Source organism: Pleuronectes platessa, chromosome 10, assembly GCF_947347685.1.
Source record: "Pleuronectes platessa chromosome 10, fPlePla1.1, whole genome shotgun sequence".
NCBI lineage: Eukaryota > Metazoa > Chordata > Actinopteri > Pleuronectiformes > Pleuronectidae > Pleuronectes > Pleuronectes platessa.
The window spans coordinates 17,757,200-17,774,839 of NC_070635.1; the positions used below are offsets into that span (position 1 = coordinate 17,757,200).

Sequence of the window (17,640 nt, forward strand, 5' to 3'; positions counted from 1 at the left end):
GACAACACCAAGAAAGACAAATGTTGGGACGCTGTTGCTTAATGTTGGAGCAACAAGTAAGTATATGCTTGAATACTACTGGATCAATGGGTGATTATTATTATTAGCGCTGCCTGGCGGTTCAGCGTCGGTTCAGCGTCCGGTGGGAACAGCCAAGTGCCGGGGCGATAGGGATTAGCGTGGTGCTTTGGCGTCGCCTCCACGTTCTGTGTTCCTCTTTCAAAATGAATGCGCTGTCGATGTCTTCTAAAACAGACTCAATGGCAGCATCTACACATCTCAGCTCGCCAGCGGCAGCCATGTTTGTTGAAAACGAATTCAACCCAAGCGCACTTTGATGACGTGGTTGATTACGTTACCGTTGATCATCTGTCACTCATCGTATAAAGCCCGCCCTGACAATCTGATTGGTCCGGTCACTTTCGAACCGGGCATTATTTCTCCCCAATGGAGCGACCCCAGACCGAACTACCGACCTCAAATGTTGCGGGCGGGGCTAAGTTCGTCTGGCATCCAGGCTACTGAACCACAGTCGGTGTGCTGAATATAACCAATAATCAGTGGCATTTAGGTACGGACATGAGTTGGAAACTTCAATTTCAAAAGGGACGATAATATACATTTTACTTTAAAATGCGGGCTGTCTTTTAAACTCTCATTTGGTTTAATATTTACATTAAATTAGTGGCTTGTCTCTGTGCGACAAGTAAGGCTTGACATGAATCAATTCTAAAGTTCATATTTATGTTGCGATCAGAACAGATTAAGGGCCGGTTCAGGAGTTTGTAGCAAATGTATGAAGCTGAATAAATTCAGATCTGTAAAATGATTCGAGGACAGCAAACCTTATACATTTTGTTGCACACACACACACACACACACACCCACACCTATTTTTACAATACTTACTTGTAACAGAGCAGTTGGTTCCTACTTTAACAGAGTAGATGTGAAATGATCGCCAACATATAAACTGTTGCTCATAATAACAATGATAATAAAAATAACAAAGAAAGATTGTATATTTATACTTATTGATAAGGCTTGACATGAATCAATTCTAAAGTTCATATTTATGTTGCGATCAGAACAGATTAAGGGCCGGTTCAGGAGTTTGTAGCAAATGTATGAAGCTGAATAAATTCAGATCTGTAAAATGATTCGAGGACAGCAAACCTTATACATTTTGTTGCACACACACACACACACACACACCCACACCTATTTTTACAATACTTACTTGTAACAGAGCAGTTGGTTCCTACTTTAACAGAGTAGATGTGAAATGATCGCCAACATATAAACTGTTGCTCATAATAACAATGATAATAAAAATAACAAAGAAAGATTGTATATTTATACTTATTGATACGGACTCTATCGTGCGTGTGTCTTTTAACACAGAAAACCCACATAAGTTTAAACGCCCGTGAGGCAGGGGGCGGCTCCTACACCAATAAAAGCGGACTCCTGAGAACACGCCCTCGTTCCCATGAAGGACGTGAACGCCGCATTAATCACCCCTCGCGAGTGGGCGTGGCCTGGGAGAAAGGGGAGGGGTTGTTTGCGTGCGTGAGTGCGTGCGCGTGTGTGCAAGCGTGTGTGTGAGTGTGTGTCCTCCCCGGCCGCATGAGATGAGCAGCCTGCAGTCCTCACAGCCACTGTTTCCTCCTGCTCCTCCTCCTCTCTGCGCCTCTGTGTGTGTGTGTCCACTCCGGGATTGTTGATCACCGTGGGCTGATCCTCCTCCGCCGCCGAGTTCACTCCACTCTGCCCCGCTGCGTGTCCCCGAGCACGAGCGAGCACCGGCCCGCCTGCCTCAGCGTGATAGGGCCGTGAGGTGAGTGCATGTAACCGGATGAAGGAGCGCTTCTCCTGCTTGCTCCTTCCTTCCTCCCTCCCTTCCGTCCGTCCGTCAGACGGTCCATCCTGGCTGGCTGCTGTGTGTGTGTTTGTGTGTGGGGGGGGGGGGGGGGGCAGAATGAGAGAAGTCCACGCTGAGTGAGAACGCGTGAAATCAAAGTTGTCATAACGTGCGGCTGGCGATGACGCGCTGATGCTTTCTGCGGGTCGGAACCCATGTGCGTCCTGCGCCGAACGTAAGCGCCGTAGCGGGACCTGGCTCCATGCTGCCGCCGCCTCCTCGCTGCCACTCGTTGAACTTTGAAAACAAGTTTCTTCATCGGCTCGCACTGTTTGTGGGGAAGCCTCCGCCCGGAGACCCCCCCCCCACCACCACCACCCCAGCCCTCCTTCTCCCAACACTCAGTCGAGCCCCCACAACAACCTGCCTTGTTTACGGTTGCGCAACAGCCAGTTCCACAGTGGCCCTCAACCCACTTTCCATCCAGTAAGGACCCCGCCTCCCATAACTCAATTCTGTTAGAGTTTCACCAGTCTCGCCTTTATCGTCTTATCCCTTTGGCTGCGTTTGCTCTGGGGGGTGGGGAGGGGGTAGAGAACGAGGCGTTTTCCCAGGGATACCCATGGAGCCACCGCTGCAGAGACCCCCCCCCCCCCCACACCCCCCGCAGTAGACTCCGGGGACAGCTGGGGAGGCAGTGTTTTGCTGGGTTCTACTGGGGTCCCCAATAATGTGAGCAATTGTTGAGTTGAGCTGAGCCTCAGCAACGCAGCACACAAAGTGTGTTGGGAAGTCTGATCAAATGTGGCCCAGTCTTTCATCTCCTGGCCTCCACTGACTCCAGCTCTGCACATGCTTCAATACGCTCCTGTGTGGTTAACCCGGCCCACTCTGCCTTATATCGCCAAGTCATGTTGTCTCAGTAATACAATGGGGCACTTTGAGAAACCTTGTTTAACATTAATATTAATGTGCCCTGTCATTTATGGCACTTGTCCAAATCAATGTCTGTATAGGCTGCATTTGGTCTCTGCACAGAGTTGCATAACCACACACACTTATGACAGTGGGAGCTGTCGGCGTTAGGCCCTTGTGCGTTTTGAATGCAGAGCTGGGCTCTCGCTGGAAACTGGGGTTTGACTGGAAGGAGCAACTGGGACACAGATGCATGGGGTAAGATCTCTGCATTGAGCCTGCACAAAACACATTGGTTGTAGAGCTATTGAGCTTCCGCTTCCATGGGCGGGGCCTGGGTGGTCAAGGAAATACTTTATCAAACCGGGTTCTAGGCATGAATTAATATTGTAATTGCTCGTTCTAAGTGCATGTAGCAATTAGACGTCATTTGATCAATTATTATCGAATCAAAGTCCTGCCTTCCTAAATCATAAAGTTCATTTTAAATGAAGTGTCAGTATCCCTTTCAGTTGTAGTGAAACGCACAATCTGGCAGACCGGTGTTATTTAACCCAACTTGGCAACCGACAGTGGAGCACATGCATGCTTCTCAGCATGTCAACAAGTGTGGTCAAATGTGAGGTAGCGTGATCACGTGGCCTGCTGCAACGCACCGTCTCCAAACATGCTACAGTCGGGCCTTCTCAGGCATGTCGTGTATTTATTTACACCCTACCATTCACAACCGAAGAGGATTTCTCTTTTCCTTGCCCTAGCCCATTATTTCCTGCTTTCTTTCATTTAATTATGTTGTGGTCACATCTCTGTGTACATGGCAACCGCTCGAGCTGCGGTTTCTTTCACCCCCTCAGCACCAGTCCTGCTATTTCAAGTCCATGCTCAGTAAGCATAGGCATGACAGGGCATGAACCCTGCGAGACTGCAGGCTGCCGAAAGGCTGCTGACTGCACATACTGCACATAATTATACTTACAATAAGCTATACTCAGCTCACTCTGAGGCAGACGTGTGTGCTTTGTCTTTTGTGAAAATCTTCAAACTCCCAAAATGCATTGTCTTCTGCTTCTCATTCTCCCCCACTTTTTGATTGAAACACTTTATGCTCGGCAGCGATCACCCCAGAGATTCATTGCATAACCAGAGCTTGAGCCTCATTTTCATCTTGTGCTCTTCTCTTGATGTACAAGTACATATAAAGTTGTGCATTCCCCCTAGCCCCTGCTTGTACACATATGGTTTCAGCTGCCATTCGAGTGCAAAAGGGGCAGAGATATCCTGTGAGCTGGTACTGGTGGTATAAGAGCTTGTGGTCGTGCTCTAGGCAGCATTCCATGGGGTCTTGCGTCAGCCAGCAGTCATTCAGCACTGGTTAGTCTAGGCTTATACACTGTTAATACCCTCTCCCTGATGTCATGACACCATTAACCCGAGCCTGCTGGGGGAGCACAGCCCAGTTCATGTCAGTCGACTGACTCTGCCTGAACCTAAAAGCAGGGCAACTTCACAAAGTGCTCAGCTGGGATGTCGGTGGTCAAAGAATAATCCAGTGACGTTAGAGGTCGCTGTTTGTTTTCTCGCTGAAGGTTTATGTTTGGACTCGGCTACATTATCACGCGTCATGCCTTAAATTAAAATGTTCTGCGATCGACTTGGCCTTAAAGCGCTCTACAAACTTTCTGCAATTGTTTTTTTTTTAATTGGAACATAACCATAAGTTAGTGATTACGTTAGTGCTGACAAGCTTAAACAAAGTGCAAAATGATAAAAAATAAAAACCAAAGGCACTCCTAAAAACAAATTCAAAAGGCCTTTGTCAGATGGTGCTTTCATAATGAAATTCTTAAAATGCTTCACTCCGTCATAATACATTTTATGGATTTTCATTATCTACTCATATGAACGTGCTTGGCTTAAGGGTAAATTAGCTTCTTAAGTTCAGAGTCTGTACAACTCAGTCATGTCCTAACCCGGCCGATATAAAAACAACCACAAGAGCAAGATAAATGCAGCACAACTGCAGGATTGCAATTAGTATAATTTTGACCACCTAATGAGTCCTAAAGCACAATGGTTGCAAAAGCCACATTTGAAAGTACTATCTAATGTAATGGTCAACGAGGCAAAGGGTTTTCTGTTATTGACAGGCAGAGGTCTGGGTACACAGATGTCCTGTTCTTCAGGGAATTGTAGGATTCGCCAGATACAGCTACATCCTGTGCCTGTCCTGAGGATTCTTGTCGCTCAGCCACCTAGTGGTCTTACTTGTCAACTGTGAGCTCATTTGCTGTCTGTTAAGTCGCAATAATTTGGGTCTACTAAGAGGTCTACACCCTGAGGGAGGCTGCTTGTGCCACTGTGCATGGGTAGTTACTCAGCTCACACTTTACATGTCTGGTCCATGATTGTAAGAATTTCACCAAGGAATAACCATCTGAATAAAGGCTTTAAAATGTTTCATTAGAGGAGTCCCTTCATTTTTTGAACGTATAGTGTACTTGGCGTCTCAGTTATAACTGCTGAGTATGCATGTTCTGATTTGCGAGGAGTCATTTCTAGGAACCCAAACCCTGGCCAGAGGAAAAACATTGTGGTATTATTCTTCCCCCTCCTCCTCCATACTGCAAATATGGACTTGTACAAACCCGATTTCCACTTGTGACCTACGATGATGCAACGCTCGCTTGTTTAACCTCCACGGTGTGTGCGGGATTGAGTTTCTCACTGTCTGGTGTTTGTCCAAATGTGGCTGAAACCCAATCCTGCGTGAGAGGCAAGAATGTTGCCTTTATTCTGTCGGTAACTGAACACCTAAGGGACCACGGGCTCAGGTGTGCGCAGGTAGCTGGGTGTGGATGTACAGTCAAGTGTTGGACGGAACCATCTCTTCAATGCATAGGTGCACCATTACCACCCCCCCCCCCCCCGCTGTCTCGTTGCCTTGCTTTTTATCTCTATATATCTGTCGTGTCTCAGTTTACCTTTGTATCTCCGTCCATCTGTCCACCCGCTGGCTGACCCTTCACCTCTCTCTCTTTTTTGTTTAGCTTACCTCTCTCTCTCCTAGTGTCACTGTCTTCATCTCTGTCTGCCTCTCACCGTGGATCTGTGTCTTAATCCACCAGCTGAAATCTTCAAGGCAAAAATCAAAACCAGATGCACCATACGATTAAAAACAAAAGGTTGTTTCTTTTTCTAGAAAATTTTTACAGCATGTAACATAGAACATAACTGAAATGCTTCTGTTCCTGAATCATGGCACTGTCATAAATCTCCTTCTGAATCTCTGCGACTGTAGCGCCTTTGACTATGTCTGCGTGTGTTTTGTCACATAATTGCATTTTCTGCCTTCTGATTTCCCAGTATTATTTCCAGACTAAGAAGCGATTAGGGCTCAGTGTTGTACTTTGGTACTTAGGAATAGGACTTATGTTAAGTCTTTGTTAATATGATTTTTTTCTTTCTCCAAGCCAAGTTTGTTAGCATTCCTAAGAGTAAGTAAGTAAAGTAAATCCGGCTCCCCTTTCCCCTCGAGTGGTCACACAGTGCTCTATCCCTCTTTTATTTGGGTTTGATGTTTCCGTTTGCTCAGACTCGATTACGGTTGTAGCAGGTTTGGGTTGTTGAATAAAAGTGGATTTGAATGCGACAATTCAGTTTATCTAGCCACAATATTCGGTTAAATAAGAATCAAGCTACCAACAGGTGTAGAAACAAAGTCGGTGTCCAAAAAAAGCTAAACATTTCCAATTTTGCCCTCTTGGGCCACAATAACGACCAACTTGCCCACAAGCACCAATGCTCCTAAGCCCTGTCCATTCATCTCTGCCATTACATAAGACTAGTTCTCCGAAGCAGCCCAATGAAATCCAATTAGGCTCTGTCCATGTTCCCAAAAGGCCTTTCTCTCATAGACTGGTGCTATTCAGCCTCCCCCGGCATGACATCAGGCCCTCTCCTATAGCCCCACTTTACGCTGCTGCTCTCAGATAATGAAAGCTGCCAGTTAATGACTAATCAACATGTGCAACAAGCACATCCAGTGCAGAGTGACTACCATCTAATCTGCTGATTAAAACAGAAGACAGAGATGCTCTGTTCAACTCTCTCCTCCTGTCTTTCAGTGTTGCATTGCTGCACAAACAACAGCCAGCTCTCTCTCTCTCTCTCTCTCACACACACACACACTGACAGCCTCAGCTTTAAAGTTTATTTGCAATTTTCATTTAAGAGTGTCTTGGAATACCAGATGTTGTGATCAGTAGACTGTTTGTTTGTTTGTTTGTTTGTTTGTTTGTTAATGCAATGCTCTGTCTACCAGACTTTCTAAAAGTTTGACAGTTTTCATCTGGTGATCCACAGTTGTATCCGGGCCCAAATCGATCAGTCTAATTTGAGTTCAATGCAATGATTCTGCTCGACTATTAACATGTTCAAGTTCAAGATTAGATTGGTCATTTGCAGGTATAAGATAAACACATTGCCTTCAAAGCAAACTACTGGTGGGAATCACAGAGGTCATGGCCAGTGCAGAGTAACACAGTACAGCAGAGCAGGGAGCTCTCCACCCGTACCACTCCCCTTCTCCCATACAACCCATTTCTGTAGGTTGCCTCGCCATTGGGTCGCAGGGTCAGACTAACTATTATTGTTTAAGGCGTCCGACTAGTTTAAACATATACAGTAGAATAATTGACCTGCCTTATCATGGGGTTGGGTTTCGGTCAGTACACTCATGTCAATGAGTTTCTCCACAAGTCCCCAGACACTGATTTGGATCCATGCCATTTCTTGAATTAAGACGCTGTTTATGTTCCGGACTGGCGCGCAGCAGAATGAGGGGCGGGGTCAGACAGAGGTTGGAGGTGGGGGGAGCTGGGCAAGGAGAGGGAGGTAGCTGATGCGTTGCAGTGCAGCATGGAGGTGGGTGTGGTGCTTCAGAGAGTGTCTGATCTCACAGATAAATATTGGGGACCTGTAGCAGGTCTGTGATCTGTCAATATTCATGTAGAAATCTGAGTTTAATGCGATGGAATATGTGTGGCAGCAAATAAGAACATGGACGTCCATGGGCAGATTAAATAAGAGTATATCTATCTATCTAAGAGTTAACTCCTGTTACAGAAGTCGTATTTTGTGTTGTTGCTTCACTGCAAATTGAAACCTGTAAAGGAATTATTACAAATCCAGATAGGAAGGTTAGATATTCTGTAATAATATAGGACCTGTACACACGCATGTACACACACATATTGGAAGACACACTTGCATACACAGGCCCCCCTGGGTTCAGCAGTTAGACCTTGATATTACTATTTAGAGAAAAGGTGACTTGATAGTCTCTGCTGTATTGCTGGGCTGCAGTGGGATTCCACAGATCACCACACCATAACTATTCCACTTTCACTTTGCCCCCTTTGGATATCAGTTTATAAACGTGGCCTATCAAAGAATTGAGCAGCTATATAAGCATTGGTGGCAATGGTCAGAATCCTGCAGGAGCCGCTGGGTTTGAGACAGAAAAAACCCGCCCTGTGCACACCTCTTCCCCAGGGCATCGCAGTTAAAACACTCTGTTCCCTGACACTACCCGACCCCTGGAGGCATAGAAAAAGTCACCTCCTGACCTCCCCATACCTAAGTAAAAGGCTTACAATTGGTGTCTGTATGAGTTTGTGTGGGTTATGTCCACAAACGCACATATCCCAGCCATATGTTCATCACTCTCTCTCGTCACCCGTTCCCTGGCTGGCCCACAAATCAGCGCATGCCATTTCACGAGGTTGGGGGTTTGCTGTATCGCGCAAATTTTTTCTCACCCAGTACCCTATATGGAAAAAATATGTCCCCTCTGCATTCCAAAGATGACTGAGCAGAGCTGAACAGCCCCATGTTAAGCCGTGTCCACTCCAATCAGCTGACAGAGATGAACACATTTTACAATTATATACACACAGGGCGAGTTGTTGACACAGGTGTGCAGCTGCAGAGATGCTGCCATTAAAAAACGGCGGCGCTTCAGTTTATTTTTATTGAACGCAGCGTTGCTAGGTCCACGTCAGAAAGAGATTTCATTTATTCCCAACTTAACTATACAAGCTATGATGGTATATTTTGCTGGGTCACTTCAATATGAAAAAAACCTGTCCTAAACTGTGTAATTTGACAATGAACAGCTCATCACTATTCATTGTGCTATTTTTGCCAAATGGGCCAGACTGGAGACACGTGACACCAATATCCATATCTGTAACTGAACTTTAGTGGGAGATGTGTGGTTCTGCCAGTCTTACCCAGCATGCATCGGGACAGTAACGCAGCACACAGTGTGCGATACCTCAAGTATCACACACTCACACAACACACACACACATACTGTAATCCACACCGTTTAAAAAAAGAAACACTCTGTTGGTTCAGTGGCATTGGCAACAGCAAAATGGCCCATATGAGTTTACACAACATCCTTCAATGCCTAAACCACATGTCATTTATTTGATTTCATTCGGGAACACTGGATATCGGACGAAGATTCAGGGTCAAAGAGCTGCAGTGCTTGCTGAGCTGTTGTGAACTGGAGCTCCTCCATCATCGACCGACTTTCCTGACTTGTACACAGTGAAAGTTTATGCTATGTTTATGGACACCCCCCCCCCCGCGCTATAAATAACGCTGCCACTATTTTGAAAGTTTTCCTAATTAGACAAGGACAGCTGTGTGTGTGTGTGAGTGAGTGTGTGTGAGTGTGTGTGAGTGTGTGTGAGTGTGTGTGAGTGTGTGTGAGTGTGTGTGAGTGTGTGTGGAGCAGTGAATGCCTCACAGAAATGTACAGGGGCTGGCAGACAGGTGGACCGTGACTAGACGGGTAAATACAGAGACAAGTAAACACGAGAGAGAGACAGACGGTCGGCCTGAATCCAAAACCAACAGACAGGCAGGTTGACAGTTAAGACTGACAAACCAGACCAACAGGCAGGCGGGTTAAAAAAAAGTCAAAAGGACTCCTTAGTTGACGAGGCATGTTTGGCAGTGCGGCTCACGAGACATTTATTTCAGGTTTGGCCTACATTCAGCATGCGAGGTGAAAAGTTTAATATTTCCATTTCCCACTCTAGGTATTTTTATTGGACTTCTTGGAAAGGCACAAGGGAGAAAACTTAATAACCTGATATTTAATGTGGGAGAAAGTTGCGGCCCAAATAAGTAATGAGTCTATTTAAAAACCACCAGTTAATAAACTTGATTCTAGATGTATGTTTAGCATTTAAGAAGAGACACGACTGTGCAAACTGTGTGTTTTGCAAACTGTTTGTTTTGCTTTGAGAATTTTTAAATAATTCCTATTTTCTATCAATACACCGGCCCTTTAGCCAGTTTACCCTCATGGTAGTGGATGTTTAAGTCCTCTTAACATCCATCTTTGCTCCTGTGAGCGGGTCGCCCACTGATCCACAGCCACGTAAAAGAGAACTGTTCAGGGAAATGTTTCTACTGTTTCAATTAGGCTTTGCTTTTAATAGCGCAGGTTTCTGGTGATCCCGGGCCTCGGCTTGGCTTCACTGGAGGGCTTATCACCCAGCGAAGTTAAAGCTGGACCCTTGAAATGTAAGCACATATCAGCATATTAACCTCCAGACAGACCAAGCATGTATTCCCTAATGCACATGACGGGATAGAGCAGCTACTTTTTGAACCTTTATATCGAAGTCAAGCTTTGTCCTCTCAAATGTACCTGACTTCAATAATGACTTGTAATGTACAGTTGTAACATCGACCACAGCATATAGCATTAAAACGATTTAATTTTCTCAGCAGAAGTAGCTCAACCACCTGACTTGTGTTGTTTATACGTTTCTCTATTATTTACAATATATCAAATACGTTCAAATATTAATTCAGACTATAACAGTCCAATAAAAGTGACTCGAGAAAATAGAATCCCAAAATGAATAATTCTCTTAGTGTTCATAGTATATGTCCGATTTACCATTTACCAAATAATGTATTTAATCTATAGCGGTAGTGGGGTGGCTGATGCACAAACGTTGATCTTTCGCGCAACTGATTTCAAGTGACAGGAACACAGACATGAGAGAGAGAGAGAACTGCAGCTTTACGGCTTTGTTCTCAGCTGCAGCTGAAACTATAAGGTCTGACGGTCTGCTTAGACGGTTAAAACTTTATGGATGATAGCCCTGCACACAGCTATATACTGCAGCAATGGAGCACAACACCACATTCGAGATCTCTTATGTTATTATGAGAGATAAATACATTATTTTTTGTTCATTAAGAAACAATGGCAATACAAATATGACGGGCCACCACAGTCTGGATGATTAATGAGAAACACTGTAGATGACACTGCATGTTCCAGCCTTTTGAGTACAAATCACATATATGTCACATTGACTGATTGCTAGAGTAATCCAGCTGGATTTATCCCATTTTATTATAGCATTTAGTGTTGCCTTATAAGTTAACCATTAGCATGAAGTTAAGCAGATAAAAGCAGGAAATGTGTTTTGTCATTTGTGTGAAAGTCGCTGGAGTCTGATTCTGACCTTCTTTATGTCTGCCTATTGATTTTCTTTTAGATTTTCTTTCCTAACTTGAATAGATAGACAAATCTGTAGTTTCTGGAATAAAAACTACCCACGTTGACAATTTAAAAATAGCTTCATATTTCCCAGAACATCGCATGAATGTAATAAAACCCCCCAGGGCAGAACACCTTTGCCAGAGTGTCATGTATATGAGCTGTGAAGTCTCATCCAGGAAGGTGCTGCATGGCACTGCAAAGGATTTATGATTCACGATTATTAGGGCGGGGCCCATTTAGCTTTTGAAGTCCATCGGCTAACGTTCTCCCTCATGCAAAAACAAATCACATTAATTAATCCAGATGCAGTCACCTCGCTGCATGGTACAGCCGCAGCACCCCAGAGTCCTTTCTAGTGCGGTGACACCGTCGGGATAATTGCACTGTCAAGGTCAGAGATTTAGGTGTCAGTACACTGTTCAAGTGGAAGAATTTGAATCAAAGGGTTCTGAGAGGGTCTAATCCCCCCCACTGGAATGGCTTTGATTGTGTCAGGACGCAATTAACACAGGTGCGTGTGTGTTTGGTCAATATATCAGTCACTGAGAGTCCCCGTGACACGTATGAGCACTTTGAAAGTCAACGCTACACGGGACGCCAGAGCCCCTTTCCCATGTTCTATCACGCACAGCTGAGGCAGACTCCACCGTTGACATGTGTGCGGCTTCGACTAGCGTTAGTTAGCCGAAGCCTACTTCTGCTCCTCTTGCACAACCACCTGATCCAGAGATATAATAAACGCACAGTTCAGCCGCAGCTAGTCAGCAGGTCTGAGGCGCCCTAATGAGGGGCCGCTCCGAAAGTCCAGTCCGATGTTAATTTGTTTTGTTTTTGTTGTAAGTTGTGTCTCTGTAAATAATGTGTAAATGACGAGATGTCCCGGCATGCCAGCCGGCCGGGCCACACACATGGAGTGACACAGTAACACCCACGCACAGACATTCTCATTACAAGCAGGCCCTTTCAGCGGCCAAGGTCTTTGTTTAGAATGCATTCATAGCTTGGTCATTACTCGCAAGCCCAATTTTGGAGGTATAAAAAAAAACTTTTGTTTTTAGATCTTAAACATCTTTTGGGGAAGACTTTTGTTGTAAATCAAAGTTGAGCTTTACAGCCACAATTACAGAGAATATCAACTCATTCAAAAGTGGCTGACGGAGCGTTATTATTGAATAATCACATCATCTAACCGTTGAACTACAGTGTCTGGCTTTTCAGTCGAGTCTGACTTATAAGTATCACCCGATATGAGCCTTTCCCACTCGTTAGGGTCAGGGTTTGTTCGATGATATCTGCGTTGTTGTATTGTTGTTTCTGAAACACTTAAACAAAAAATTGTTTAATTCCCCTTCACGTCCCAATTGCCATCAAAAAAGTTCTCGAAGAACTCTAATTAACTCACTTGGACCGAATAAAATGATTGGCTGGCGCACATTGACCAGACATTTTTTCCAAGCTGGAGAGACACACACCGCTAAAGCACAGACGATAATCTGACTACAGTGTCACTGGATAGTCGTCTTCCGGCTGTTGTCGGTCAGTGGTCGCACAGCTTTGATGAGAGGGGCTGGGATGTACCAGTTGCATTTTTAGTGTAGTGTGTAGCCTTCTCTGGCTAGCTATTCCAGGATTACCAACCCTAGCTTTAATTCTAAATTCGAAGTTATTAGGAATATTAGGAATAAAAAAAACAATGAAAAGGCATGGGCATTGACTCCCACACATCTATATCACTCGGCTTCTACTGTTAGTGTGGCGGTTCAAACTTCTATAACACGTTTGCCCTCTGACGTGGTCGAAAGAGAACACGTCACACACTCGCCTCCTTTGCCTTCACAGCCAATGCAGTCATATTAGTGGTTTCATGTTATTGCTTCTTAATCATGTTTCATGCTTCACATTTGTCAAACTGCAAATCAACTTAATAAAGCGTCCAGTTTGTACAGTAGCTGGTCAGAGAAGGCGAGATACACACCTCTTTATACACACACCTCTATATACACAACTAGAGCTGCTCAAAGGCACTGAAAACTCCTAAAAATAGAGACTTTACACACACACACACACACACACACACACACACACAAGCTCAGCCACACATGTGCTGCATATGTAAACATCCACATGCACACACACGTTTGCCCACATGCAGTACTCAGACACGAGCAGGCAGAAATGCACACACTTCTACACACTCCACGGCCGCAAGGGCAGCCCGCTCGCGACCGCTAATGCAAACATGAGATAATATTAGCTGTCTCTAAAATGGCAGGTCATATTTTTAAAATACCAAGCAGGGTCATGAACTGCTGCCTAAAAGACCATCGCAGTTGTTAATCGGAGCTGCCCGGCTCCAAATATACCCCGGGGCCTAACTTAGGACCTGGAGAGGTGTCTGCTGGGTATTTTTGGGTCAGTGTTTACAGGTGTTTGTTCAGCGGGAGCAGTGCCAAGAGGTTAATAGGATACCCACTTTAAGAAGTTCAAATAGACTGAAGTCCGTGTTGTTGAATTTGTGGTTATTTTAACCCAAGACTGGCTGGTTGGGGGGGGCTTCACACGGCAGAAAAACTACTTTAATGTCAGCTGAGCAGAAACAAGCTGTTACAATCGACTGCATGTTCGAAAGATTTGTGACATAGACCTCAACTCTTTGCCCGTGGTACAAATTAATAACCATTCACTGTTCCTCCCTGGCTTGTTGATGTTGTTGACTGTGGGTCTATGTGGGTTAAGAAGTGCTCTGTGCTATATCTGACTTCTCAGAACTGAGGCTTCTTCCTCCTTTCCTTCAGTCCTCCTCCTCTCCTTGCTTCATCCTTCCTCTCGGTCCCTCTCAGCCTCGCTGTCCTTCCTCTGGAGTTTTTCCACGAACCTCCATTTGTCTGTTCTTCTTCCTCTGCAGGTTCTTCTCTTGTGTCCACCCCCTGCTGAAACTGATCCAACTGGGCAAATTGTGAGAAAGAGCAGAGAAACACAAAACATGGCAGTGGCCGGGTGTCCGGATTATTTCCTGCATCATCCAAATTATCAGGTAAATGGTTCTTTCCTGTAGAATCTTTATTAATACAGAATTTATAAATCACTCACACAGCTCAAATAGTGTTTGCAGACATCGAATGACGCCATTTAAGATGCTGCCTGTGTGCAAACCCAACTGTGCAATCAGTATTATTGTGAGTGCCATCACTTTGTTTAATGGAAACACTGACATCTTGTGTCCTCATGAAATGACCTTAAATTCTGTCACCCCATGGCCCCAACTAAACAGAGTGTCACTGAATGGCAGCAGTTCAACAACTGGTGATAATGCTGAACCACATACAACAGTAATAAAACTGCAATTTTTTTTGCAGTTGTTTTGAAAACTGCTATTTAAATATAGTCATTATTAATAGAAAACATAAGGAAGTGAGACTGTACTGCACAAGCATGTTGTCTTATGTTAGGACAATATTAAATGCAGGCTGGGGCAGCTCTGTAACACCACATTGCTGCATTGCTATTGGTACACGTTTAAAAAATTGAAGGAAATGACCATATTGCAATAATATTTTGATTAATTGTTTTGTCTTGGTTGATTTATATATATATGTGTATGTATGTATATATATATATATGTGTGTGCGTGTGCATCAGGCTTTAGGTTTAGCAGATTTGTTCACTGCACACTCCACAAAGTGCAAAGGGCTTCCAAACATTTGCATTAGGCCAGTAGCACTATTAGCCTGATCAGGAGCTGGCCTGTTGTCTGCTCGTCATCTGGGTCATGGCTTTATCTATGACCTTTGACCCCAGTGGACGGAGAGTTCAACTCACCACAGCCTCCCAGATCACCACAGCTTAGAGCAACGAGCTTTCATGAAACCAAGGATTTGCATGTGGCGCAGGGTGTGTATGTGCACACCGATCAGCCAAACGATTAAAACCAGGAACTAGTTACACATTGGAGGCATGTTTTGAAAGAGCCAATGCTTAACCATCAGTAATATGATTTACTGTTTGAATGTTTGACCACTGTCCCTGAGGTGTGTACGTGTGCGAATTTGCGGTAGAGTTGAGTCAGGGTTATGTATATTGCTTCTGCGATATTGCTTCAGCTGCAAAGATTAAATCCACATGCATCGTAAACAGTGGCATGATTTTTAATGAGGCTTACATTTAATAACAGAACAATTTGGGAAACCAACCCAACAAAAACACAACCAGAGGGAATCGGCCTTGAGTTGAGTTGAGGTGATAGGGCCCCTTTGGCACAGTGAATCGTCATATGCTGTGTAGCCTCCCAAAAAACAGCAGTGAATACATTTAGGCTCCTCTTTCCATACGTGCACGTTGCATGCACCCTGCTACAGCTCCCATTCTCTCAAACGTACCGAGGCCTCTACCAGCTTAACTTTGTCTTGTCCTTTAGAGGATTTTCAATGGAAATCAGGATACATTTATTTTCTCGCAGTCTTAGACTTTTCCATTTTTGGAGGCTGTTATAGAATTTTAAAATCTGAATGGCGAGGGGAGGAGGAGGTGTTTTCCATCTTTGCCTGTAGCTTGGGTGAGCACCTCAATGTACAGTCTCAAGTTTACACACGCAGCGGTACACATGCACAGACGCACACTCAGCCGGCTGTTTGCAAAGCGTTCAGCTTGAACAGATGTACCTTGACTCGCTGAATGAGAATATCCATTCACTGTGAAAATTCCAGGGTTATGGAAGATTTTTGCTCCTGATAAACCTGCAGCAGAAAATCCACACAGATCCAATTGAAGATAACATTCATACTAAACTCTGGAAAATTATATTGCCCCATTAGTCTTCTTCTGATCGTGACTGATTAACACATGATCTGGTCTATGGAAAGCCAGGCAAATCTTGAGTTAAAAAAAAACTAGTAGCAGGATACAGATTTTTATATATATATATATATATACACACACACACTTACATGTATGGTGTGGTTAGCTGAGGCTCAATATAAAAATAAATGTGTAGTGTTTCACATAACAGTAAAATGAGGTGTCACAATATTACGTTTCTCTTCCTGGAGCTGTGGGATTCATATCATTGCATTTCCAAGAGAAACATTTCCAAGTAATCATGTGTTGGTACTGGGGCTTACTCTGTCAACTTGGACTAATATGAGCATTCCAGCGGTGTCCAAGCTCAGTGACCAGTAGCACAAGTTTTATGTTAACTGTTAACAACCCCTAACTGTCATTTTAATAGATTTATATCATGACAATGAGCTTAAAACATCATTAATTTCAACATTAGACGTAATTAAGTCTTAGGTTTACTTTGAATATTGTTGTTTTTCTTTCAGATTACTTAAATTTTAAATTACACTTGAGTGATATAATTTGCAATGCATTTAAATAGCTTCATTTTCTATAGGTTACTATTTGTGACTTTTTTAAGTCGCATGTATCCAGACGTCCTGTCAGTGAACATGGCTGCTCGCCACCACGTGATCATGACTCACTGAGCTCACACGGAGCTGTTCCAGTGTCCAGGGGAAATAGCTTAATGAATTTTTTTTGACCAACTATCAAGGGTTAATGCTTCACTCTTGTCAAAGGATTAGTTTGAATTAGAACAACTTAGACCAATAAAGGATATGAAAAACCCAACGAGGACTAATCCCATGTTCGGAGAAATATGCAATTGCCGGGCTTTTCCTCAGCTGTGCTGTGACAGCAGCTCCAGCCACAGCTGTTTGAGTTTGCAGAGTCCAAACAAGCAGACAATTCAAAGCAGCGGAGCAGACATTAGTGTTGACCCCCTGATCTCGTTCTGCAGAATTATGTAAGAAGGGATTTCCACTGGCTCTCAAGTGTTCATGAATGATCCAGCAGAACGATGACAACAGTCTGTCAGCAGGAGTGTGTCGGCCAGGAGCCAATCTTGGACCCTTGAGTGAGATTCCCACATTTCTAAAGAGTTAGGTTTAGAGGATAGCCAGCTTAATGTAAAAACAAACCATAATGGAAACTGAAATGTTTTGCTGTTTAGCGTGAATTATTTGTATGGATGGAATACATTCTCAGCTGTTCCTCCTCAGCTTAAAGTCTCTCAGCATGCTAAGCGTTGATTCATATTCACTCAGCGGTCATAACATTTAACCTCGGCCTGAACCCTCTAGAGGCGTAACATTTTTTACGCCTTGACATGTGTCTCAGTCTTTCCCCTCTTGTTTAAGGTGGAACCTCCAGACCTTTGTGTCTGTGCTGCTTTCAATGCCTTAACCTTGTCTCTGCACCT

The 17,640-nt window shown here is 44.2% G+C and overlaps 1 protein-coding gene across 3 annotated transcripts in view; it reads left to right on the plus strand.

The window, feature by feature from the left end:
* Positions 1-1,620: 1,620 nt before the first annotated feature.
* The window catches only part of grb10b (growth factor receptor-bound protein 10b), a 62,386-nt gene continuing 46,366 nt past the window's right edge, over positions 1,621-17,640 (plus strand). For all 3 annotated transcript variants that reach the window (XM_053432167.1, XM_053432169.1, XM_053432168.1), the window contains exons 1-2: positions 1,621-1,840; positions 14,287-14,415. In XM_053432167.1, the coding sequence (XP_053288142.1) occupies positions 14,365-14,415 (51 nt within the window). In that variant the 5' untranslated portion in view covers positions 1,621-1,840; positions 14,287-14,364. The remainder of the gene's footprint in view (positions 1,841-14,286; positions 14,416-17,640) is intronic.